Source organism: Squalius cephalus (assembly GCF_949319135.1).
Source record: "Squalius cephalus genome assembly, chromosome: 8".
NCBI classification, from domain to species: Eukaryota; Metazoa; Chordata; class Actinopteri; order Cypriniformes; family Leuciscidae; genus Squalius; species Squalius cephalus.
Window position 1 is genome coordinate 45,024,144 of NC_137129.1, and position 24,965 is coordinate 45,049,108.

General features: G+C 37.3%; 1 protein-coding gene across 3 annotated transcripts in view; it reads left to right on the forward strand.

Annotated features, from left to right (window-relative positions):
• Window positions 1-1,375: 1,375 nt before the first annotated feature.
• LOC307163685 (NLR family CARD domain-containing protein 3-like) overlaps window positions 1,376-24,965 on the forward strand; it is a 116,066-nt gene continuing 92,476 nt past the window's right edge. For 2 of the 3 annotated variants that reach the window (XM_079879871.1, XM_079879872.1), the window contains exons 1-5: window positions 1,386-1,624; window positions 3,469-3,540; window positions 3,869-3,985; window positions 10,501-10,617; window positions 10,842-10,955. In XM_079879871.1, the coding sequence (XP_079735997.1) occupies window positions 3,491-3,540; window positions 3,869-3,985; window positions 10,501-10,617; window positions 10,842-10,955 (398 nt within the window). In that variant the 5' untranslated portion in view covers window positions 1,386-1,624; window positions 3,469-3,490. Of the gene's footprint in view, window positions 1,625-3,468; window positions 3,541-3,868; window positions 3,986-10,500; window positions 10,618-10,841; window positions 10,956-24,965 lie in introns of all 3 variants that reach the window. The other variant, XM_079879870.1, reaches the window with a different exon arrangement.

Consider the following 24,965-nt stretch of genomic DNA (forward strand, 5'->3'; position numbering starts at 1 on the left):
GAAAGTGAGCGCAGGTTTCGTCTGAAAGTGACTGGTGGTGGGGTTGGTGGTGCAGGGGTAGAGAGTTGTAGACTGAAAGTAATGAGAAAATGATCTGAAACATGGAGAGGTCTCACCAGAATGTTCTCTGTGATGCAGTTGTGTGTGTAAACCAGGTCCAGTTGGTTGCCTGATGTGTGAGTACCTGAGGTGATGAGTCGTCTGAGATCGAAAGAGGCTAGGAGAGAGATGAATATACGTCTGTTGCATATTTATTTAATAAATCACCTGTATTTAAAGCAGTACCCGTCTGTCTGTTGTGTTTTTAAATATTTTAATGACTTCCTCACAATTAATTGGAGCTCGCTAGATGGAGAGCAGCAGTCGGTCAGAGAGCCTCTCTTCATTACCAAGGAAGAGACGTTGATACAATTAGAATGCATAACACATCAAACAAATATAGGGAAACGATGATAATATTACTCAATATTTCTTTACCAAACAAAACAGTGAGAATCAAAAAGGTAATTATGAGGAATTCATGTTTAGTTTTGTTGATGTTGTAAATTTGATGTATTCATGAAAGTGTTGCTATCATGAAATCAGTAGCACTTTACAATAAGGTTTCATTAGTTAAATTTGTTAACGAACTAATAGTAAACTGCACTTCTACAGCATTTATTAATCTTAGTTAATAACCTATTAATTTCAGCATTTACTAAAACATTATTAACATAAAAAGTTGTATTTGTTAACATTAGTTAATGCACTGACTGTGACATTACATGAACAAACAATTAACAGTTGTATTATTATTAACTAAGATTAACAAATACAGTAACAAATGTTTTGCTTATTAGTTCATGTTAGTTAATATGAATAATAAACAAATTAACCTAATTTTAAAGTGTTACTATGAAATCAAATATATAAATTCCTTACAATTTGGAGTTGGACATGGACTTAACATTTTCTTTCATTAGATGTATTTCCCAGACATCGAGTTATACTTTTATTACTGTTAAGCATAACTCGCATGCTGTCGCAACGTGTACAGTAGCATGGCAGGATAATGTAACTTTTCCATATTAGCTTAACGTTACTGATGCTCGTGTAGTTTGAAGACTCGCGGCGAACTGATGAAACTCCGCCTACCACTTCACCTCCGCCAAATGCTTCCGCCAAAAACATTTTTTAAATAATATTTTTTTTGTATTATTATTGTTAGTGGCAATGGTGTATAAGTGTATTATTATTTATTATATTATTTATTATAATATTTATCATAATAATTATTGTTTACATTTATCAGAGAGGGGCACAATACATTTTGAGACCAAAGGGGCAGGGCTTAGTGAAAGTGAAAGTACATTCGTGTGTTTTATTTACATTTATCAGAGAGGCAGGGCTTAGTGAAAGTGAAAGTACATTTGTGTGTGTTTTATTTTCAAGCGCCATTTTACAACCGGCTTTAAGAATCTTTAAATAAGAGCAACGGATCATCCAAGTATCAAGTGATGTTTGTATGTAAGTTTGATTTAACGTGCTGTTGATGGAAAACTCGAGCCTCGAGGTGTTTAATAACTTTATATTCAGAGCAAGTGTTCTGTGTGGCGCATGAAAATTAACTTACTTCCTCACTAACGTAAGTATGAAATATTAAAGTACATTACACACGAAATTCGTAATATGCATTTCATTTTTATACTATTCATTTTTACTTATCAATAATTGGACATAGACATATCCTCCTGGGACCCAAGAATAGACTTTTGTCCACTGTAGTGGACATTATATTTTAGTGAATTTCTCTGACGTCATACATGTCACATGACACAACCTGGGTGTCCTGTAAAGAGCACATTCAGGACTTTTCAGAGATACCAAATGTTTGGAGGTTTCACCATGAAAACAACTTCTCCTTGGTCTCTAAAAATGTCTGACATTAATTTAGTGATCAAATGTAGCATTCTTATGGAAATATGATAATATATTGTAATTATAATTTAAATTGGACTACTTTTCAAATTGTATTTCATAAAACAACATCTCAGGAAAATGTTAAGGGGTTTCAAATAAAAAAAATATTTTCTGTTACAGAACAGGGCGTTGATTTCAAACGTGTCCACTGTAGAGACATCAGGACTTAAATCATGTTTATCAGGCATTTTGTGAGACACAACAAGTGAATATGGAAATAAATTATACATCAATATTCCTATGAAATATTAGATATTATTATTAAAATGTTGCCAATTATTACTCCAATTATTACACTTCTTTTTTCATTAAATGTTGCTCCAAGAACACATTAATGTGCAAATTAGATACAGTTTATATATACATTGCATTGAATGGGAATATTAATTTATGGACATTTTACCCACATATTGCATAATGTAAAATGGTGTATCAATTCATTCCGTTATTTCTTTCATAACATAGTAGAGAATAATCTTCATACAAATTTTGGTTGAAAAAATCCTGAAACCCCCAAATTTATTGGTGATTGAAAAAAAAATCCCATTGTTTTTGCCTATACATATAATTTCATGTCATTTTATTTTTTAAACAACTTAGTCCTGGCGTCCACTACAGAGGACATAGCATAACTTATGAATAAAATATTATTTTGCAAAAATGTTTTTTTTTTTACCATTTGTTTATTGTGATCTAAACAGTGTGATGACATGGAAAAAAACTAAATTCAATTTTTTTTTTTTTTCTGGGTCCCAGGAGGATATAGCCTAGAGACCCTATATGTTAAAATACACTTTTTATGTAGGTCTAATTTTCGGTTTCATTACTAAAAACCTAACTTTCTTGAAACCACAGTGTTGTAACACTTTTCTCTTTAACATCTGTAGTGTTTGTTTTAACTGTTTTTTTGTTTGTTTGTCTGTTTCTTAAAATTTGATATAATTTTCTGTGTAAATGAATTTCAATTACAAAGAGTGCTGCTGTCATAATCTCCCTTTATATATGATGTCATTTTTATTGAAAATTTAATTAAACTAAACCAATAGGAAACATTTTATTTTAAAATAGTTGGAAAAGATCTTGAACAAATATCTGTGTATGTCAGTTAGTTTCACTGATGTTTTAAATGTGGGCTTACAGTAAACTGTCCCATTTGTACAATATTTAAGTCTTCAGTGGAAGAACATTAAACTCTAGTGTTACAAACTTCCCAGTCTGTTCAGCCGAGATATTTCTGTTTTAAACACACACAGATGAAATACTGGTGTAAAGGCTACAGATCTGACTGAAGAAGAGAATCTGCTGATTCAGATGATACCAGTTCTGAACATTCATTTAAAGGATTGAAATTAAACCAGGAATGAAATATTGATAATGTCTAATAATAATTATTAGAAATCATACATCTGATTTGTTTGGTCTCCATAAAAACATTGAAGAAAATGTCAAATGTAATGTATTGTATTTGAGTGTGTGTAAATGAGAGTTTCTGATCTCCTACTCGAGCAGCTCCATGAAGACTGAATGAATCATGGACGACACACACACATTCAGACATGGAGATTCTTCTCCAGGATTCAGGTACTTTAATCTTCATATGATCTTAATGTTATAGAAGACTCATTTTCTGCACATAACAGGGTGTTGTGTGTGTTTGCCAGGGTTGGTATAGTGATCTGTTGTCTCTATCATATTCTGGTGCCGGGATATACAGTAGTTGGAGCCACTCAGGGTCTTTAAACACTGTCCAGAGACACACAGATACAGTAGACAGCTAGATGATATATGACATTATCCTTGGACAGTCTCATCACTCTTCAACACACTGTCTTAATAGACGACCTTCTCATGTGGGATTTATTTTCTTGTTAAATCAGCCAAGTTGATTCTTGTCTCTATTCTGTTAAAGTCAGTTTAAGGGTGACAGATCAATCTCACCGGAGTCCAGCTGTGTGTCCATGAGGAGTGACCGGTCTATGGAACAGCCAGTGAGATTTAAGGGAAAACGCACATCAACTGATCTGAGGTACAACACTTTTGTTTAGACAGACAGAGAGACCACAGACACACACACATAATGCATGCATGGCATAATTTGGCAAATATCCACTTATTATTAAAACTCACACTATTATAAAGTACACTGTAATCTCTCTTCAACATTTTATCAAGCTTTTCTGCATCTGTAATTGATACTGAAGTGATTGAATCTCCGATTTCTGATCATTTTCCAATGTTTAAAATGTCTCTCACCGCAATCCCTGGTAGAACTGTCTCTGACATTAAACAGGTCTGTGTGTACTCACCTCGATTCTGCGAGGCTTTTACTGAACGCTACAATGGAAATATTTTCTCTTTGTCCCATGAGTTTTTATTATCTGATTTAGTTGTTGAGCAGCATCTTGAATCTATAAACACTGTATGGTTGGAAACACTGAACGACGTTGCACCTTATAGGTCTCTAAAGCCGAAGCGTAAATCAGAGCCTTGGATAGATCATGACATTCGCACCTTGAGACAATCATGTAGGAAAGCAAAAAGAAAATGGAAGAAAGACAAACTGCAAATATCTTTTAATATACTTAAAAACTGTTTGTTGTTATACCAGAACGCTGTTAAGAAAGCCAAGTCTCTCTATTTTTCTAACTTGATTGAAAAACACCATCAAACTCCTAGAGTTCTCTTTTCGGTTATAGATTCCGTACTTAATCCCTCTGTACAGATTTTTAACAATGCGACCAATGCATTATGCGAAGATTTTTTAAATTATTTTGGGACCAAAATTACCAATCTTAGAGCTCAAATACAAGTGACCAAGAGTGAAATGACATTGCTAAAGAGTCCTTCGGCCTCTTGGACTACTTTTAATTCCATCTCCCTGCAATCTCTTAAAGAATCAAATCAAATCAAATCAAATCAATTTTATTTATAGAGCACATTTAAAATCAACCTTGGTTGGCCAAAGTGCTGTACAGTAAGATAAGAAAAAAAAAACAAGAAAAAAAAACAAGACAATAACATACAAGTTATGGTACATTGAACGCTTTAGAGAAAAAATGTGTTTTCAGCAAAGATTTGAATTCAGCTAGTGTGGAGGCTGATTTTACATGTAGTGGTAGGGTGTTCCACAGCTTAGGGCCGACTACTGCAAAAGCCCGATCACCTCTTCGTTTTAAGCAAGAACGTCGGACAGCCAGGAGATGATGATCTCTTGATCTGAGTGATCTGGATGGATTATGAATGATAATTAAATCGGAAAGGTATTTGGGGGCCTGGTTGTTAAGAGATTTGTAAACAAATAATAAATTTTTTAAATCAATTCTGAATCGAACCGGTAACCAATGCAGAGGACGTAGGATTGGGGTGATGTGATCTCGTTTTCGGCTGCCAGTGAGCAGACGGGCAGCCGCGTTTTGGACCATCTGAAGACGAGAGATGGAGGTGAGAGGTAACCCAACATATAGTGAGTTGCAATAGTCAAGTCGTGTTGAAATAAAAGCGTGAATGATTGTTTCGAAGCTATTCCTGTTTAAAAATGGCTTGACTTTGGCTAACCGTCATAAATGATAAAAGCTGGCTCTAACTGTGGCATTAATTTGCTTGGTCAGTTTAAGACTTCTGTCAAGGTAGAAACCTAAGTTTTTAACTTCAGAAGTAAGGTGTGGCGTGAGGGTACCAAGATCAGTGCAGTGTCGGTCAAAGAGCTCATTTGGACCAAATTGGATGATTTGGGTTTTATCGTCATTTAGCAGCATGAAGTTGTTAGTGAGCCATAGCTTGAGTTTTAAAAGAGCAGACTCAGTGCTGTGAAGGGGTTTAAAACCAGACTGAAAAATATCTGAAATAGAATTAATGTGCAGATAGTGTTGCAACTGTATAAAGACTGTTTTTTCTAGAATTTTTGATAGGAAAGACAGGTTGGAAATGGGTCTGTAATTAGCATATACTGTACAGCGGAGTCAAGTGATGTTTTTTTGAGAATGGGAGTCACAGTGGCGAGTTTAAAACAGGCAGGGAAAACCCCAGATGAAAGACTGTTGTTAATGATATGCAGAACATCTGAACCAACAGTGTCAAATACCTGTTTTATAAAATGAGAAGGTAGAATATCTTGAGGAGAGAAGGTGGATTTCAGTTTTAAAGTGATTTCCCTGCATGTCTGAAGGGAGATCAGTTCAAAGTGGCTCCATTGTGAGCTGGAGAAAGTAGGGTAGGGTACATTCTCTCTTGAAGTAAAAACTTGTGCTCGAGTGGTGTTAATTTTATCAGAGAAGAAATTAAGGAAGTTTTCGCACTCGGTGGGAGAGATCATAGGAAAAGACTTAACAGAAGGGTTTAAAACAGAATTGATAGTAGAAAAGAGCGTTTTGGAACAATGCACATTTTTTTTCAATGATGTCAGATAAGAATTTATGCTTTGCTGCCTTGGCTGTTTTTTGGAAATTATTTAGTGAAACAGTCAGCATCTCAAAGGAAATTTGAAGCCTGTCTTTCTTCCATTTACGCTCAAGCCGACGACATTGTTGACGCAATAAACAAATGTCCCTAGTTATCCATGGCTGGGGTTTTTTTTTGAGGGTGAATAAGCTTTCGAGGTGCAATGGAGTCTAAGATGTTGGAACATTTGTTATTAAAAGCTTGTAGCGGCTCATCGACATCCGGATGAGAAGTAGGGGAGTCCAAAATGAAATGATTTTCGGCCTCAGAGTACATTTCAGAGAACACAACATGAGAGAGTGAGGTTAAAGAGCGAGACCAAAGAGCATGGGGTGGTACAGTTGTGGGTGGTAAAGGAAGGAATGTTGAAAAGAGCAATGGTTTGTGGTCGGAAAGTGGAGTATCTCTAATTTCAATATCGGCCACAGACAGACCATACGACAGAATTAAATCTAATGTATGACCGTGACAGTGGGTGGGACCATTAACCCACTGAACAATGTTTAAAGAAGATAATAGGTTTAAAAAGTCCTTGGCTAAAGCATTAGCAGAACAGCATACATGAATGTTAAAATCACCAATTATTAAAATATGGTCATATTTAGTCAAGCCGCTCCCCAAGAGATCTGCAAACTCATTTATGAAATTACTGGATGAAGGTGGACGGTAAATAAGTAGAAGTAAAACAGGACAGGGAGAATTTAGATGAATTTCCTGGAGTTCAAAGCTGGTAAAAGTGGTAGTTGACTGTTGGCGACACTGTACTCTGTTTTTAAAAATAGTCAGAAGTCCACCTCCCCTGCCGGTTAACCGGGGAGTGTTGAAGAAATCATACTCCGGGGGAACCAATTCGGAAAAAACACTTAGATCACCTGATTTTATCCATGATTCAGTCACGAAAAAATAATCCAAATTGTTTGAGGAGATGAAGTCATTGCAAATAAAAGTTTTATTTAGTAAGGATCGAACGTTGGCAAGCGCCATCCTGAGCTGCGGTGGATCCTGTGGGAAATATAGTGCACTACGGAGTGATCGCAGATTATGATGATTAACAGACCTGCGTCGGAACCGTGGGGAGGTACGTTGAACAAGCCCGGTTGATGTACATGGGGCAATCGGACGAATCCACAGACGATTTGGCTCCGTAGACCCTCAAGAAAGCCGAGAGTGGCACGTCAAGTTCAACAAGGCGGAGATCGACGCCGAGGTGGAAGATGAGCCCATTGCCCAGGCCAACCTCAGCCGAACGGCGACGCCACCCCGCCTTCCGCGTCTCCTCTGGCGTTTCCTGCGTCGAACTTCAAAATTGCACCGGTGTAGATAGCCCGGTAGATTTGACTGCAGGGGTGGTGAGTAAAACTCGTAGTTGTTTAAATCGGGGTGAATCCCAGAGAACTTTGGCATGGAATGATAAATGTCTATGAGTTGTAGGCGATCATAAGCAATCAATGAGTGACAACATAAAAACAACAGAGACAGTAAAGTCATCATCAATAGCATAGAGGGGAGACGGCAGGCCACACACACCGGCGCCATCTTGCTAGGTCCCAAGAAGTAATTAAAGAAGTAATTACAAAGTTAAAAATCTCCCCTTGTCCCCATGACATTATACATCCCCGCTACTTAAAGCAATTATTTGATACTGTAGGACCAGGGCTTGTATCTCTACTTAATAACTGTCTGAAAACTAACCCTAACCCTATCCCTGAGAGCTTAAAAATGGCCACAGTCACCCCTGTATTAAAGAAACCTACACTGGATCCTTCTATTTTAGCAAATTTTCAGCCTGTTTCTGTTCTACCTTTCATCTCTAAGGTGATGGAAAAAATTGTCTCTCTGCAACTCCAATCGTTTTTAACTAACAATTACATCTATGAGACCTTCCAATCAGGTTTTAAAACACTGCATAGTACGGAAACGGCCCTTGTAAAAGTCCTAAATGACATTTTAATGGCTACGGACTCGGGAGATTCTGTCATTTTAGTTATGCTAGACCTGTCTTCAGCCTTTGACACCGTCGATTATGAAATTCTCATCTCTTGCTTGGAGTCCTATGTGGGGCTTGGAGGAACGGTCTTAAAATGGTTTAAATCTTTTTTAACCAATAGAACTTTTTCGGTTAAAATAGGAAATTCTAATTCATCATCACGCAAGCTAACCTGTGGTGTACCGCAGGGGTCTGTTCTTGCACCTACTCTCTTCTCGCTCTATCTGCTTCCCTTGGGACCTATCTTTAGGAAACACAACGTTTCTTTCCACTACTACGCTGATGATATGCAAATCTATCTGCCTCTGACCTCCGAAAATGAGCATGCTCTTAGTTGTTTATCCGCGTGTCTGGACGACGTAAAATCATGGCTCTCAAAAAATTCTCTTTTTAAAGGGGGGGTGAATTACTGTTTCATGCATACTGAGTTTTTTACACTGTTAAAGAGTTGGATTCCCATGCTAAACATGGTCAAAGTTTCAAAAGTTAAGTTGTACGTTTGAAGGAGTATTTTTGTTCCAAAAATTGTCCTTCCGGTTTGTCACAAGTTTCGGAAAGTTTTTTTCGAGTATGGCTCTGTCTGACGTAAGAGAGGGCGGAATTTCCTAATATGGGTCCTAAGGGCACTTCTCCGGTAAGATCGCGGGCGCGCGCGCACTCGTAAAACAGAGCAAGAGAGTGAAAGCAGTTCGCCATCAAAGCGCCCTGCCCGGCTTTTGGGAAGTCAGTGTCACCAAAGAAGTGTGTTTTTGGTTGCCAGGGCAAGACAACCCTGCACAGATTCCCAAAGAACCCAGCGTTAAGGCACCCGTGGATGGAGTTTGTTTTCCTGAGCATAAACGTTGTGTAAGACTGTTGTTCCCTGCATTTCGACGATGATTGTTTTATAAACAAAGCCCAGATCGTCTAATGCTTAAGGATCGAGCAGTCACAATGATAAAGGTTCGCGGTCGTGCGTTGGAACGGTGAGTAAAACTGTTGAACAAATGTCTCTGTGTGTTGTTAGCTCGGCGCGTTAGCACAGCTAAGCTTCGCCCACACGGCCCGCCCCCAGCCGCTCGTTTTTTTTCGGAAAGACTCGGTACAGCCAATCTTTCAATTAAAAATATAATAAAACAAAAGACTTTTTGGAGATATGAAGGATGCAATATTACTCTATAGGTACTCAAGATTAACAGGAGATTGAGTGAAAATGAGCATTTCACCCCCCCTTTAAATTCAGATAAAACGGAAGTTATTGTCTTTAGCCCCTCCGAAACTAGTAGACAAAACTCACAAAATTTGGAGTTCTCAAATCTAAGTACCTCATCCCAAGTGCGTAATCTGGGTGTGATGATCGATAACAGTCTGAAATTTGACAGGCAAATTGCCTCTGTAGTGGGCTCTAGCTTTTTCTATCTACGCTCTCTCTCTAAAATTAATTATTTTCTCTCTAACGCCTCTTTAGAGGTCGCTGTCCATGCCTTCATAACATCGAGGCTGGACTACTGCAACTCTCTATATTATGGTGTTGCTAAGACTCAAATTTCACGCCTACAAGTCGTTCAAAACGCAGCAGCGAGATTCCTGAAGGGATGTAAAAAGTTTGAGCATGTTACACCCCTTCTGAGATCCCTACATTGGTTACCGGTTCAGCATAGAATTGAATATAAAATTCTACTACTGGTCTACAAATCACTAAATAATCGTGCACCATTATACCTGTCGGACCTACTTCACCTATATACCCCTAAGCGAGGGCTTAGATCGGAAAACAAATTCCTCCTTCAGATTCCCAGAACCCGCTTGAAAAACAGGGGTAATAGAGCGTTTGAAGTGGCGGGCCCCACGTTGTGGCACAATCTCCCAATCCAAATTAAAATGGCTTCCACTTTATCTGAGTTTAAATCTGCTCTGAAAACTCATCTGTTTGATTCAGCTTTTAATATGTAATTGGATTTTTGTATTTGTTGATTACAAGTGATCATTGATTGTTTCATTGTGTATCTGATTGTAATTATTGTACAGTGAATGTGCTCTATAAATAAACGGAACTTGAACTTGAACTTGCATCTGGATGTAAAAAAAAAAAAAAAAAAACAATCCCAAAATGAACTCTTGTCTGTTATCTATTGAAGCCAAAGTTGCAGACAGAAATCAAACCCACCGGAGTCCAGCTGTGTGTCCATGAGGAGTCACCGGTCTATGGAACAGCCAGTGAGATTTAAGGGAAAACACACATCAACTGATCTGAGGTACAACATTTTTGTTTAGACAGACAGAGAGACCACAGACACACACACATAATGCATGTATGGCATAATTTGGCAAATATCCACTTTTTATCAAAACTCACACTATTATAAAGTACACTGTAATCTCTCTTCAACATTTTCTCAAGCTTTTCTGCATCTGGATGTAAAAAAAAAAAAAAAAAAAAAAAAACCCAAAATGACCTCTTGTCTGTTTTCTATTGAAGCCAAAGTTGCAGACAGAAATCAAACCCACCAGAGTCCAGCTGTGTGTCCATGAGGAGTGACCGGTCTATGGACAACATGACATTTAAGAGGAGACAAAAATCAACTCAAATGAGGTACAACATTTCTGTCTAGACAGACTCATCCTGATAGTAACTCACTGTACCCAGACTATCCATTATATATAATATATTAAGTAAATAGAATGTAAACAAAGATAATGTACACAAGCAGGTGAACAGGACACAACAGCGTGTTTTAACATAGACACGAACAATAATCGGCCAAGTACAGAACTGAACAGGAGAATATATACACAGGGTAAACGAGGGAACTACTGTAACTAGACACAGGTGGATGAAGGTTAACTAATCAGGGACTTACAAGAACAGACGTACGGTTTGTCACTCTTTAATGTGGCATGACAGATTATTTATCAGACACTTTATCAACTTCCTTTAAACGGCAGCAAGAACCAATCATATCTTTATTGTTAGTTATGAAATAAACATGAATGAACCATGAGCACAAGAATACATGTTGAAATATACGGTACAACTCACTGAAATATGTTTCAACCATGGAGAGATAAAACAGCTTGTGAATCAAGTAACATTACATTTAACTCAGAAAAGTTATACAATGGTCGTACAGTAGTTCATTAGTAAGCTAGAAAGAACACTAGAGAGTTATGATCTTAACCTGTTAGGGATAGGGTTGCCACCCGTCCCGGTTTTCCAGGGATTGTTCTCTTTTTTGAGCGACAGTCCCGGAAAAGTAATATTCTTTCCCGGGACACGAATTGTCCCGGTTTTTTGTTAAAATGTACTTCTAAAGTAGAATTTCCTGGTTTTAAACCGTTTCCTGTTACTGCAGAGCTGCCACGCGCAATTAACCCTTCTCACGCACAGAAAAATCGCGAAGCAAAGAGGACACGGAGACCGACAGACTAGACAGAGCAGGTTACTTATGATATAAAAAAAATCTCAGCTCTCAGATTGTCAATTTTATTACGAAATTCAAACAATAAACACCGTTTTGGCGTTTGTAAATGTGACGTGAAAGATCCCTTGCGACACGTGAACTGATCACCTCTAGCTAATAGTAAATAAACACGAATGAACGATGTTAAAATAAAACGTACAACTTACCGAAATGTATATTCATCATACATAATATCGATCAATCAGTGTTTTTCAACCGCGCGGAAAGGGTCAATAAAACAGTTGGAGAACAATTGTCACATAACATTTAGCCTACCTCAGGAAAGCCATTTGATGACCAGTTGGCTATAGAAAAAAAGAGCTATAGAGAGTATTTTGCTAAACATAGGCTACTATATTACATATTTATTATATTTACTTATCATTAAATAAAGTTGTTATTATAATAAAAAAATGCATTATATTTAATTTGTTAAATAAAGTTATTTTTAACCTTAAATAATTTTACCAGCTGATAAGGCTCTCTGTATGTTTACAGCATTAGGTGAGATTTTTTTCTTGAGAAAAATTAATGCCTATCTTCTAATATTTATCCAAAGCAGAAAAACTGAATTGAAAAAACTGAATTGAAATCCTGAAATTTGTTTCAAGCAATAATAAAACACGTATCTTACCAGAAATTGTACCATATAAACATTGTAACATGTTGTCACTAAACCTAATACAATTCAGTTTAGTTACTAAAATGTTTTGACAATCACAATACACTTATTTGCAAGATTATTATTTTTTTTAGAGTTAAAAATTTCAGTTAAATATAAAGGAAAAACAGCGCTGGAAAATCATGCAAACCCCCCCACTCCCCCCCCCCCCCCCCAACAACAACAAAAGAAAAAAAATCTGAGTGTCCCGGTTTTTCACAAATCAGAGGTGGCAACCCTAGTTAGGGATGTATTCATTATTTAATGTATATCTAAATCTGTGTCAGTTATATTGTTAATTAAAATATGTTAACTAATTGCAAATAATTAGAAAAATTAGAAACTCAAACTAAAATGTGTTTGCGTCAAAGTGTGAAAATTATGAATCAGGTCACATTTCTTTTTCTATTAACCCTCTGGGGACCAAGGTGTTTTTGGGGCCCTTGAGATGTTCTGACATGCCTTGACATTTGTGCTTTTTTCAGTTATTTATAAACATGTTAATGGCAAAGGTGTAAATTCACTCTATATAGCACAAACAGGCCTACCATAATATGCGAGCAACATGTATGTAGATGTTTGTATTTTTAAGAGAATAATGTTTATGCATGGTTATTTAAAAAAATTTAAATTAAAGTTGCTGAAATAAGACCACAAAACTCATACAAAATATGTGCCCACAAGACTTTTGACTAATGTGTCGCATTAGAGATGTTGTCGCTTCGAGTTCTGGCTTCAAAATGATGTGAAAATAGTCTTGCTTTATCGTTCACAAAAAAATACATTGATTTAAATGGTGTAAAACAGGTTTTGCTTGGAAAGCCAATATGCGAGGGAGGCGTGAAGGAGGCGTAGTTTACAACTGAGAATACAATGTCCCACCCACTCTGCATAATGACTCTGCCTAATGAGCCATTCATTCAGGTGTGACACTGACTGAGCCACAATGCAAGGACAAAAGATATATTTAGAAGAAGACTTATATTGACCATTTAAGATTTTGCTTACATCTATCTTGTAAATATGTTTTGCTATTTTATTAAAAAGGTTACAATTACAACAATAATTACAATTTCAACAATATTTCAAGTGTACTCTTTCTTTGTAAAAAAAAAAAAAAAAAGATTATAGGCCTACATTTTATCATATGTATTCATTAGTTTGAATATAGCCAACATTGGAACATCTAACATCTTAGTCTATGACTTTATTTTTGACAAAAATAGTATTTTATATATATATATATATATATATATATATATATATATATATATATATATATATATATAACATTTGAGCAGAAATTGCTAAACAAAAGCTTATTTGATGTGGCAGTATATTCTAGGTAAAAACTGTACCCAAATCTAGTCAACAAAATGTTGTCTTTCATATTTCGCCAGACTGTAACGTTGTTTTTATGAAATATTAGGGCATATAAATGTTAATTTGCAGTTTAATACGTTGCTTATACAAAGACATTTTATTTCAACATATTTCAGTCGATTTTTACTCATCTCAGTAGGCTATAGCAAAGCATTTTAGTTGATTAAAGCGGTTTATTATTTCACACACAGACGCGCGATTCATATTTAGGCTAAACAGTCTTTACAAATATGTACCCTTCATTCATCTCATAGAAACGCGATTCATATTATAGAAACGCGATTCATCTTTTTGCGGTTTACATAGGCCTACACTAATGTTATTCCATAACGTTATTCCACATTAACTCTTGAGAAAAGATAACAGCCTACCTCACTCCTCAGCAGGATCCGCTCCTCATATCAGCACTGTTCTGAGGAAACTTTTCTCCATAAGGTAGGCTATATTATGGCTCACTCGCGACGCGCTGTGTTTACAGCCAGAGGCGAACCAACACTGTGTGGGGGCCCCAGGCAAAATTAATCAATGAGGCCCTTTTTTTAATATATATGTATTTTATATATGTTTTATACACTACGTGCGTGCGTGTGCGGTAGGCTAGTCGAGATGGCCATGCCTAAAGGACAGTGAGATGTATCATCAGGTTACTGTGGTAATATATAATATATACACTTAAGAATAGATTTGTTTTGTTAATACATCTTAATACATCTACACAAAACATCTAAAAGAGCATTTGTTTAATTTTTACAACGTGTTTTTTAATTAATTAAAAAATTAAAAAAAATTAATTAACGAAAGGTCCATCTTCATCTTTATAACAGAAGATGCAATTCAACAATCTTCAAGATACAGTAAATCTTCTAATGTGTAACAGATTGTCACCTTAAAACAGTAATTTAAATTACGTGGTGGAACAATGCTAAATAGAAATATATAGTTAACATCTTAATTTAATCTTATTTATTTTTTTAGTTAATAATTAAATTGTTTTTTAAAGCTATTAGTATTTTTTTCTACTAATACTAATAGCACGTTTATATTAATTTCTGCTAAATACTGGGTGAAAGGAGGAATACATGCTGCACCCAAGCGCATGCATAAATCTCGCCGCAAAAGCAGGCTAAATATGTCTTACATAACGAGGCATTTTAATTTATTCTAAATTAGTGATTTCGACCTCCTCGAGCTTTTATTTTGGCACTTCCAGTTACCGGCATTTTAAATTTGCATAGTTAAATATTTAGTTTCACTCGTAACATTTAGATTCAACATTTAGATTTAGATTCAGATTTAACATTTAGATTTAACATTTAGATTTAGATTCAGCATTTAAATTTAACATTTAGGTGTAACATTTAATATTTAGATTTAACTATTTAAAATATCTCTAAGTTGACAAATATTGTTGTAAATGTGCTAAAAAGTGACATAGCCTACCAAAAATTCATACCAGTTTTTTAAACATTGTTTGAAGCTAAATGTGACAAAATGTTGCTGTTTTTTTCAGCGTGCTGCAAACATATCTTCATTAATTTCTGCTGTAAAGTGCATGTGCCTTTAGAAAGAAATTAATCTTTCATACCATACGGATTACATAATCAGATGATAATTGCTTTCCATTCAATTTTTTTCGTTTAAAAGTGGACATATCAAGCATAGGCTATATCATGTATGTGAGGCTAGTATACCCTACGCCGTGTTTCTGTTTATTTTTGAGACACGCTCCAGTTCACGGAGACCACGAAAGCGCGCCCTGATTGTTTATTTTATTTTACGAAAGCACAACGTTTACTTGTTATTGTGAGTTTAGTAGTTAGAGTCAAGTAAAAGTAGTTGCGACTGATGCATCATTCTTTTCTGTATGGACAAAAATATAGTATTTTTTTAGTCATTTCCACTGTTTATAGCAAAATGCAAGTAATCGTGTTGCCGCCTCATGCAGTGCCCTGCCAGACGGATAAGTCCTCTTCGTGTTTAACAAATCGAATCATGGATTTTCTACATACCCGCGAATCGCCGCTCCGGTTTGAAAAAGGCGGCTGAGGCGAGACGGTAAAAGCATAACCAGCGTAACGAGAAAGGGGCCCCATTAGGGGGGATGCAGAGCTGTCGCTGCGGCTTTATATTAACATTCCTGATTATTTGAATGATCAGCCCTCGGGGGGCCCCCTTAAAATGTGGGGCCCCAGGCAATTGCCTGGCTTGCCTGCCCTATTGCGGCGCCTCTGTTTACAGCTGATGTGGGCGTTTCATATGGAAGCAGATTAGTCTCAAATATTATTCACGCAAAAAACATGATTCATACATGCGTAGACAGTTTCACATGCATGAAACCTAATTCACGTACCCCCAAAAAAATTTAACGTGCGTGAAAAAAAAAATTCACGTGCGTGAAAAAAATATACATTCACAAAAACCAATTCACGTGCACAAAATAAAATTATATATTCATAAAATATATTTCACAATTGCAAAACACAATTCGTAGAAATACAACTGTGCACAAAAACCTTTGAATGTTTAAAATGTATGAGTTTATCCTTGAATGTGAATGTGCAAATCGTCATTCACGTGTGTGAATCGCCTTGGTTGTGTGTGTGTGTTTTTGAGACTTTCCTGGCAGCGCAATCCTCCCTACACAGAGGAGTCGTACTCTTTAGCCAATCAGATTTAAGCTTATCAATCGACCAATCAGTATCACGTGAGGGCGGGTCAACCGGCTTGTTACGTCATCAGCTTTCGACCAGTTCATGGCTAAGCAGAGGTATGTGTAATTGTTGATCATTCATTTCTGTGTTAACTGTAGTTAAAGATCAGTTGAAGCAATAGTTTATGAACTATTTACTGATATGAGCAAGTGTTGTGGTAATCAGATGTGATATCGTATCAAAAATAAAGAAGAATTAAAGCTGCAAGCAGCGATGAAAGGGCCCTCGCACCCATGCCATCAACACTCGGTGGCTTTAGGAAGACAGAGCATGGTTGGGAAATGTACATTTAAGGAGGTATATATAGTAAGAGTATGTCAAAGTCAGTTACAAAATGTTTTGTATAATGGTGATAATAGCATGCTTCATGACTCAGCTAAGTGTTGCTAGCATGTTTAGTCTGTTTCTAGCATGCTTAGTACACAATAATTATGTGGTTAGTACTGCATTACTGTGTTAACCATGTCAGTTTCTGTTGCCAGTAGGTTGCGTTATGACTATAACTGAATATGAGCATGGATGTGTGTTCAGGACAGAACTCTTATCAAACGTGTGAAGTTTGGTGCAAATTGGACATTGCCTTCTTGAGTAACAACAAAGTCATGTTTCATTGAATTAGCATTCTTTAGCACGTACCTAAGCATTGTTAGCATGTTTTAACATGTTTCTAGCATGTTTAGAACTCAATGGCATTTTTAACATGTTGCTAGAACGGCATCAACGTGTTAAACATGTCACTTCCTGTTGCCAGTAGGTGGCGCTATTACTATAACTGAACATTCTCATGTAGATGTGTTCAGGCCATGACTCTTATCAAAAGTGTGAAGTTTGGGGCAGATTGGACATTCCATGCCTGAGTTACAGCAAATTCCTATTTAATTGCAATAATAGCATGCGTTAGCACTTAGCTAAGAGTTTGCTAGCATGTTTTAGCATGTTTCTAGTATGTTGTTAGCATGTTTAACACTTGCTGGCACTTTTTTATATGTTATTAGGAGTCCATAACAGTGTTAAACATGTCACTTCCTGTTGCCAGCAGGTGGCGCTATGACTGTAAATGAATATAAGCATGGTCATGTGTTCAGGACAGAACGCTTATCAAAAGTGTGAAGTTTGGGGCAGATTGGACATTCCATGCCTGAGTTACAGCAAATTCATATTTAATTGCAGTAATATCATTCTTTAGCACTTAGCTAAGTGTTTGCTAGTATGTTTCAGCATGTCTCTAGTATGTTGGTAGGATGTTTAGCACCTACTGGCATTTTTTTATATGTTATTAGGAGTCAAGAACAGTGTTAAACGTCACTTCCTGTTGCCAGCAGGTGGCGCTATGACTATAACTAAATATGAGCATGGACATGTGTTCAAGAGATAACTCTTATCAAACGTGTGAAGTTTGGGGTAGATTGTACATTGCCTTCTTGAGTAACAACAAAGTCCTGTTTCATTGAATTAGCATGCTTTAGCATTTAGCTAAGTATTGCTAGCATGTTTTAACATGTTTCTAGCATGTTTAGAACTCAATGGCATTTTTAACATGTTGCTAGAACGGCATCAACGTGTTAAACATGTCACTTCCTGGTGCCAGTAGGTGGCGCTATTACTATAACTAAATTTGAGCATAGACATGTGTTCAGGCCATGATTCTTATCAAACGTGTGAAGTTTGGGGCAGATTGGACATTCCATGCCTGAGTTACAGCAAATTCCTATTTAATTGCAATAATAGCATGCTTTAGCACTTAGCTAAGAGTTTGCTAGCATGTTTTAACATGTTTGTAGTATGTTGTTAGCATGTTTAACACTTGCTGGCACTTTTTTATATGTTATTAGGAGTCCATAACAGTGTTAAACATGTCACTTCCTGTTGCCAGCAGGTGGCGCTATGACTGTAACTGAATATAAGCATGGTCATGTGTTCAGGACAGAACGCTTATCAAAAGTGTGAAGTTTGGTGCAGATTGGACATTGCCTTCTTGAGTAACAACAACATCCTGTTTCATTGAATTAGCATGCTTTAGCACTTAGCTAAGTATTGCTAGCATGTTTTAACATGTTTCTAGCATGTTTAGAAGTCAATGGCATTTTTAACATGTTGCTAGAATGGCATCAACGTGTTAAACATGACACTTCCTGTTACCAGTAGGTGGCGCTATTACTATAACTGAATATTCTCATGTAGATGTGTTCAGGACAGAACGCTTATCAAAAGTGTGAAGTTTGGGGCAGATTGGACATTCCATGCCTGAGTTACAGCAAATTCCTATTTAATTGCAATAATAGCATGCTTTAGCACTTAGCTAAGAGTTTGCTAGCATGTTTTAGCATGCTTCTAGTATGTTGTTAGCATGTTTAGCACTTGCTGGCACTTTTTTATATGTTATTAGGAGTCCATAACAGTGTTAAACATGTCACTTCCTGTTGCCAGCAGGTGGCACTATGACTATAACTGAATATGAGCATGGTCATGTGTTCAGGACAGAACTCTTATCAAAAGTGTGAAGTTTGGGGCAGATTGGACATTCCATGCCTGAGTTACAGCAACTTCCTGTTTCATGGCGAAACATCGAAATTTGTCAGGCCGCCGAGGACCCGCACTTCGACGAAAACTCAAGATCTTCGCAATTTAACGTCGCAAAGGCCTGAAGATTACACTCACCAAATTTGAAGATGATCAGATTAAAACTGTAGGAGGAGTTCGTTAAAGTACGAGGCCTGAAAATGGCAAAAACTGCACAAAAATCTGAGAGGAAGTTCAAAATGGCTGACTTCCTGTTGTGTTTAGGGCTACGCCTCAAGAGACTTTTTTGTAGGTATTAGGTAATTACATGTATGTACCGAATTTCGTGCACGTACGTGGAACGATGCGGGAGGCGCACTCCGTTGAACTTTTATAGGTGGCGCTATCGAGCCATTTTGCCCCGTCCAATTCTGAAACCTATATCAGATGTAAATTTTCGCCAGTTCTGACGTGTGTGCAAAGTTTCGTGAGTTTTCGAGCATGTTTAGGCCCTCAAAAATGCAATTCAATGCGGAGAAGAATAATAATAATAATTAAAGCTGCAAGCAGCGATGAAAGGGCCCTCGCACCCGTGCCATCAACACTCGGTGGCTTTAGGAAGGCAGAGCATGGTTGGGAAATGTACATTTAAGGAGGTATATATAGTAAGAGTATGTCAAAGTCAGTTACAAAATGTTTTGTATAATGGTGATAATAGCATGCTTCATGACTCAGCTAAGTGTTGCTAGCATGTTCAGTCTGTTTCTAGCATGCTTAGTACACAATAATTATGTGGTTAGTACTGCATTACTGTGTTAACCATGTCAGTTTCTGTTGCCAGTAGGTGGCGTTATGACTATAACTGAATATGAGCATGGATGTGTGTTCAGGACAGAACTCTTATCAAACATGTGAAGTTTGGTGCAAATTGGACATTGCCTTCTTGAGTAACAACAAAGTCATGTTTCATTGAATTAGCATTCTTTAGAACTTAGCTAAGCATTGTTAGCATGTTTTAACATGTTGCTAGAACGGCATCAACGTGTTAAACATGTCACTTCCTGTTGCCAGTTGGTGGCGCTATTACTATAACTGAACATTCTCATGTAGATGTGTTCAGGCCATGACTCTTATCAAAAGTGTGAAGTTTGGGGCAGATTGGACATTCCATGCCTGAGTTACAGCAAATTCCTATTTAATTGCAATAATAGCATGCTTTAGCACTTGGCTAAGAGTTTGCTAGCATGTTTTAGCATGTTTCTAGTATGTTGTTAGCATGTTTAACACTTGCTGGCACTTTTTTATATGTTATTAGGAGTCCACAACAGTGTTAAACATGTCACTTCCTGTTGCCAGCAGGTGGCGCTATGACTGTAACTGAATATAAGCATGGTCATGTGTTCAGGACAGAACGCTTATCAAAAGTGTGAAGTTTGGGGCAGATTGGACATTCCATGCCTGAGTTACAGCAAATTCATATTTAATTGCAGTAATATCATTCTTTAGCACTTAGCTAAGTGTTTGCTATTATGTTTTAGCATGTCTCTAGTATGTTGGTAGGATGTTTAGCACCTACTGGCATTTTTTTATATGTTATTAGGAGTCAAGAACAGTGTTAAACGTCACTTCCTGTTGCCAGCAGGTGGCGCTATGACTATAACTAAATATGAGCATGGACATGTGTTCAAGAGATAACTCTTATCAAACGTGTGACGTTTGGGGTAGATTGTACATTGCCTTCTTGAGTAACAACAAAGTCCTGTTTCATTGAATTAGCATGCTTTAGCACTTAGCTAAGTATTGCTAGCATGTTTTAATATGTTTCTAGCATGTTTAGAACTCAATGGCATTTTTAACATGTTGCTAGAACGGCATCAACGTGTTAAACATGTCACTTCCTGTTGCCAGTAGGTGGCGCTATTACTATAACTGAATTTGAGCATAGGCATGCGTTCAGGCCATGATTCTTATCAAACATGTGAAGTTTGGGGCAGATTGGACGTTCCATGCCTGAGTTACAGCAAATTCCTATTTAATTGCAGTAATAGCATGCTTTATCACTTAGCTAAGTGTTTGCTAGCATGTTTCTAGTATGTTGCTAACCTGTTTAGCACTTGCTGGCTCTTTTATATATGTTATTAGGAGACCACAACAGTGTTAAACATGTCACTTCCTGTTGACAGCAGGTGGCGCTATTACTATAACTGAATATTCTCATGTAGATGTGTTCAGGCCATGACTCTTATCAAACGTGTGAAGTTTGGGGCAGATTGGACATTCCATGCCTGTGTTACAGCAAATTCCTATTTAATTGCAGCAATAGCATGCTTTAGCACTTAGCTAAGTGTTTGCTAGCATGTTTTAGCATGTTTCTAGTATGTTGTTAGCATGTTTAGCACTTGCTGGCACTTTTTTTATATGTTTTTATATGTCCACAACAGTGTTTAACATGTCACTTCCTGTTGCCAGCAGGTGGCACTATGACTGTAACTGAATATGAGCATGGTCATGTGTTCAGGACAGAACGTTTATTAAAAGTGTGAAGTTTGGCGCATATTGGACATTGCCTTCTTGAGTAACAACAACATCCTGTTTCATTGAATTAGCATGCTTTAGCACTTAGCTAAGTATTGCTAGCATGTTTTAACATGTTTCTAGCATGTTTAGACCTCAATGGCATTTTTAACATGTTGCTAGAATGGCATCAACGTGTTAAACATGACACTTCCTGTTGCCAGTAGGTGGCGCTATTACTATAACTGAATATTATCATGTAGATGTGTTCAGGACAGAACGCTTATCAAAAGTGTGAAGTTTGGGGCAGATTGGACATTCCATGCCTGAGTTACAGCAAATTCCTATTTAATTGCAATAATAGCATGCTTTAGCACTTAGCTAAGAGTTTGCTAGCATGTTTTAGCATGCTTCTAGTATGTTGTTAGCATGTTTCGCACTTGCTGGCACTTTTTTATATGTTATTAGGAGTCCATAACAGTGTTAAACATGTCACTTCCTGTTGCCAGCAGGTGGCGCTATGACTATAACTGAATATGAGCATGGCCATGTGTTCAGGACAGAACTCTTATCAAACGTGTGAAGTTTGGGGGAGATTGGACATTCCATGCCTGAGTTACAGCAACTTCCTGTTTCATGGCGAAACATCGAAATTTGTAAGGCCGCCGAGGACCCGCCCTTCGACGAAAACTCAAGATCTTCGCAATTTAACGTCGCAAAGGCCTTAAGATTACACTCACCAAATTTGAAGATGATCAGATTAAAACTGTAGGAGGAGTTCGTTAAAGTACGAGGCCTGAAAATGGCAAAAACTGCACAAAAATCTGAGAGGAAGTTCAAAATGGCTGACTTCCTGTTGTGTTTAGGGCTATGCTCCAAGAGACTTTTTTGTAGGTATTAGGTCATTACACGTATGTACCGAATTTCGTGCACGTACGTGGAACGTTGCAGGAGGCGCACTCCGTTGAACTTTTATAGGTGGCGCTATCGAGCCATTTTGCCCCGTCCAATTCTGAAACCTATATCAGATGTAAATTTTCGCCAGTTCTGACGTGTGTGCAAAGTTTCGTGAGTTTTCGCGCATGTTTAGGCCCTCAAAAATGCAATTCAATGCGGAGAAGAATAATAATAATAATAATAAACAGAGCAATTCCAAGAGGGTCCTCACACCATCGGTGCTCGGGCCCTAATTAAAGCTGCAAGCAGCGATGAAAGGGCCCTCGCACCCGTGCCATCAACACTCGGTGGCTTTAGGAAGGCAGAGCATGGTTGGGAAATGTACATTTAAGGAGGGATATATAGTAAGAGAATGTCAAAGTCAGTTACAAAATGTTTTGTATAATGGTGATAATAGCATGCTTCATGACTCAGCTAAGTGTTGCTAGCATGTTTAGTCTGTTTCTAGCATGCTTAGTACACAATAATTATGTGGTTAGTACTGCATTACTGTGTTAACCATGTCAGTTTCTGTTGCCAGTAGGTGGCGTTATGACTATAACTGAATATGAGCATGGATGTGTGTTCAGGACAGAACTCTTATCAAACGTGTGAAGTTTGGTGCAAATTGGACATTGCCTTCTTGAGTAACAACAAAGTCATGTTTCATTGAATTAGCATTCTTTAGAACTTAGCTAAGCATTTAAGCATGTTTTAACATGTTTCTAGCATGTTTAGAACTCAATGGCATTTTTAACATGTTGCTAGAACGGCATCAACGTGTTAAACATGTCACTTCCTGTTGCCAGTTGGTGGCGCTATTACTATAATTGAACATTCTCATGTAGATGTGTTCAGGCCATGACTCTTATCAAAAGTGTGAAGTTTGGGGCAGATTGGACATTCCATGCCTGAGTTACAGCAAATTCCTATTTAATTGCAATAATAGCATGCTTTAGCACTTGGCTAAGAGTTTGCTAGCATGTTTTAGCATGTTTCTAGTATGTTGTTAGCATGTTTAACACTTGCTGGCACTTTTTTATATGTTATTAGGAGTCCACAACAGTGTTAAACATGTCACTTCCTGTTGCCAGCAGGTGGCGCTATGACTGTAACTGAATATAAGCATGGTCATGTGTTCAGGACAGAACGCTTATCAAAAGTGTGAAGTTTGGGGCAGATTGGACATTCCATGCCTGAGTTACAGCAAATTCATATTTAATTGCAGTAATATCATTCTTTAGCACTTAGCTAAGTGTTTGCTATTATGTTTTAGCATGTCTCTAGTATGTTGGTAGGATGTTTAGCACCTACTGGCATTTTTTTATATGTTATTAGGAGTCAAGAACAGTGTTAAACGTCACTTCCTGTTGCCAGCAGGTGGCGCTATGACTATAACTAAATATGAGCATGGACATGTGTTCAAGAGATAACTCTTATCAAACGTGTGACGTTTGGGGTAGATTGTACATTGCCTTCTTGAGTAACAACAAAGTCCTGTTTCATTGAATTAGCATGCTTTAGCACTTAGCTAAGTATTGCTAGCATGTTTTAATATGTTTCTAGCATGTTTAGAACTCAATGGCATTTTTAACATGTTGCTAGAACGGCATCAACGTGTTAAACATGTCACTTCCTGTTGCCAGTAGGTGGCGCTATTACTATAACTGAATTTGAGCATAGGCATGCGTTCAGGCCATGATTCTTATCAAACATGTGAAGTTTGGGGCAGATTGGACGTTCCATGCCTGAGTTACAGCAAATTCCTATTTAATTGCAGTAATAGCATGCTTTATCACTTAGCTAAGTGTTTGCTAGCATGTTTCTAGTATGTTGCTAACCTGTTTAGCACTTGCTGGCTCTTTTATATATGTTATTATGAGACCACAACAGTGTTAAACATGTCACTTCCTGTTGACAGCAGGTGGCGCTATTACTATAACTGAATATTCTCATGTAGATGTGTTCAGGCCATGACTCTTATCAAACGTGTGAAGTTTGGGGCAGATTGGACATTCCATGCCTGTGTTACAGCAAATTCCTATTTAATTGCAGCAATAGCATGCTTTAGCACTTAGCTAAGTGTTTGCTAGCATGTTTTAGCATGTTTCTAGTATGTTGTTAGCATGTTTAACACTTGCTGGCACTTTTTTTATATGTTTTTATATGTCCACAACAGTGTTTAACATGTCACTTCCTGTTGCCAGCAGGTGGCACTATGACTGTAACTGAATATGAGCATGGTCATGTGTTCAGGACAGAACCTTTATTAAAAGTGTGAAGTTTGGCGCATATTGGACATTGCCTTCTTGAGTAACAACAACATCCTGTTTCATTGAATTAGCATGCTTTACCACTTAGCTAAGTATTGCTAGCATGTTTTAACATTAGCTAGCATGTTTTAACATGTTTCTAGCATGTTTAGACCTCAATGGCAT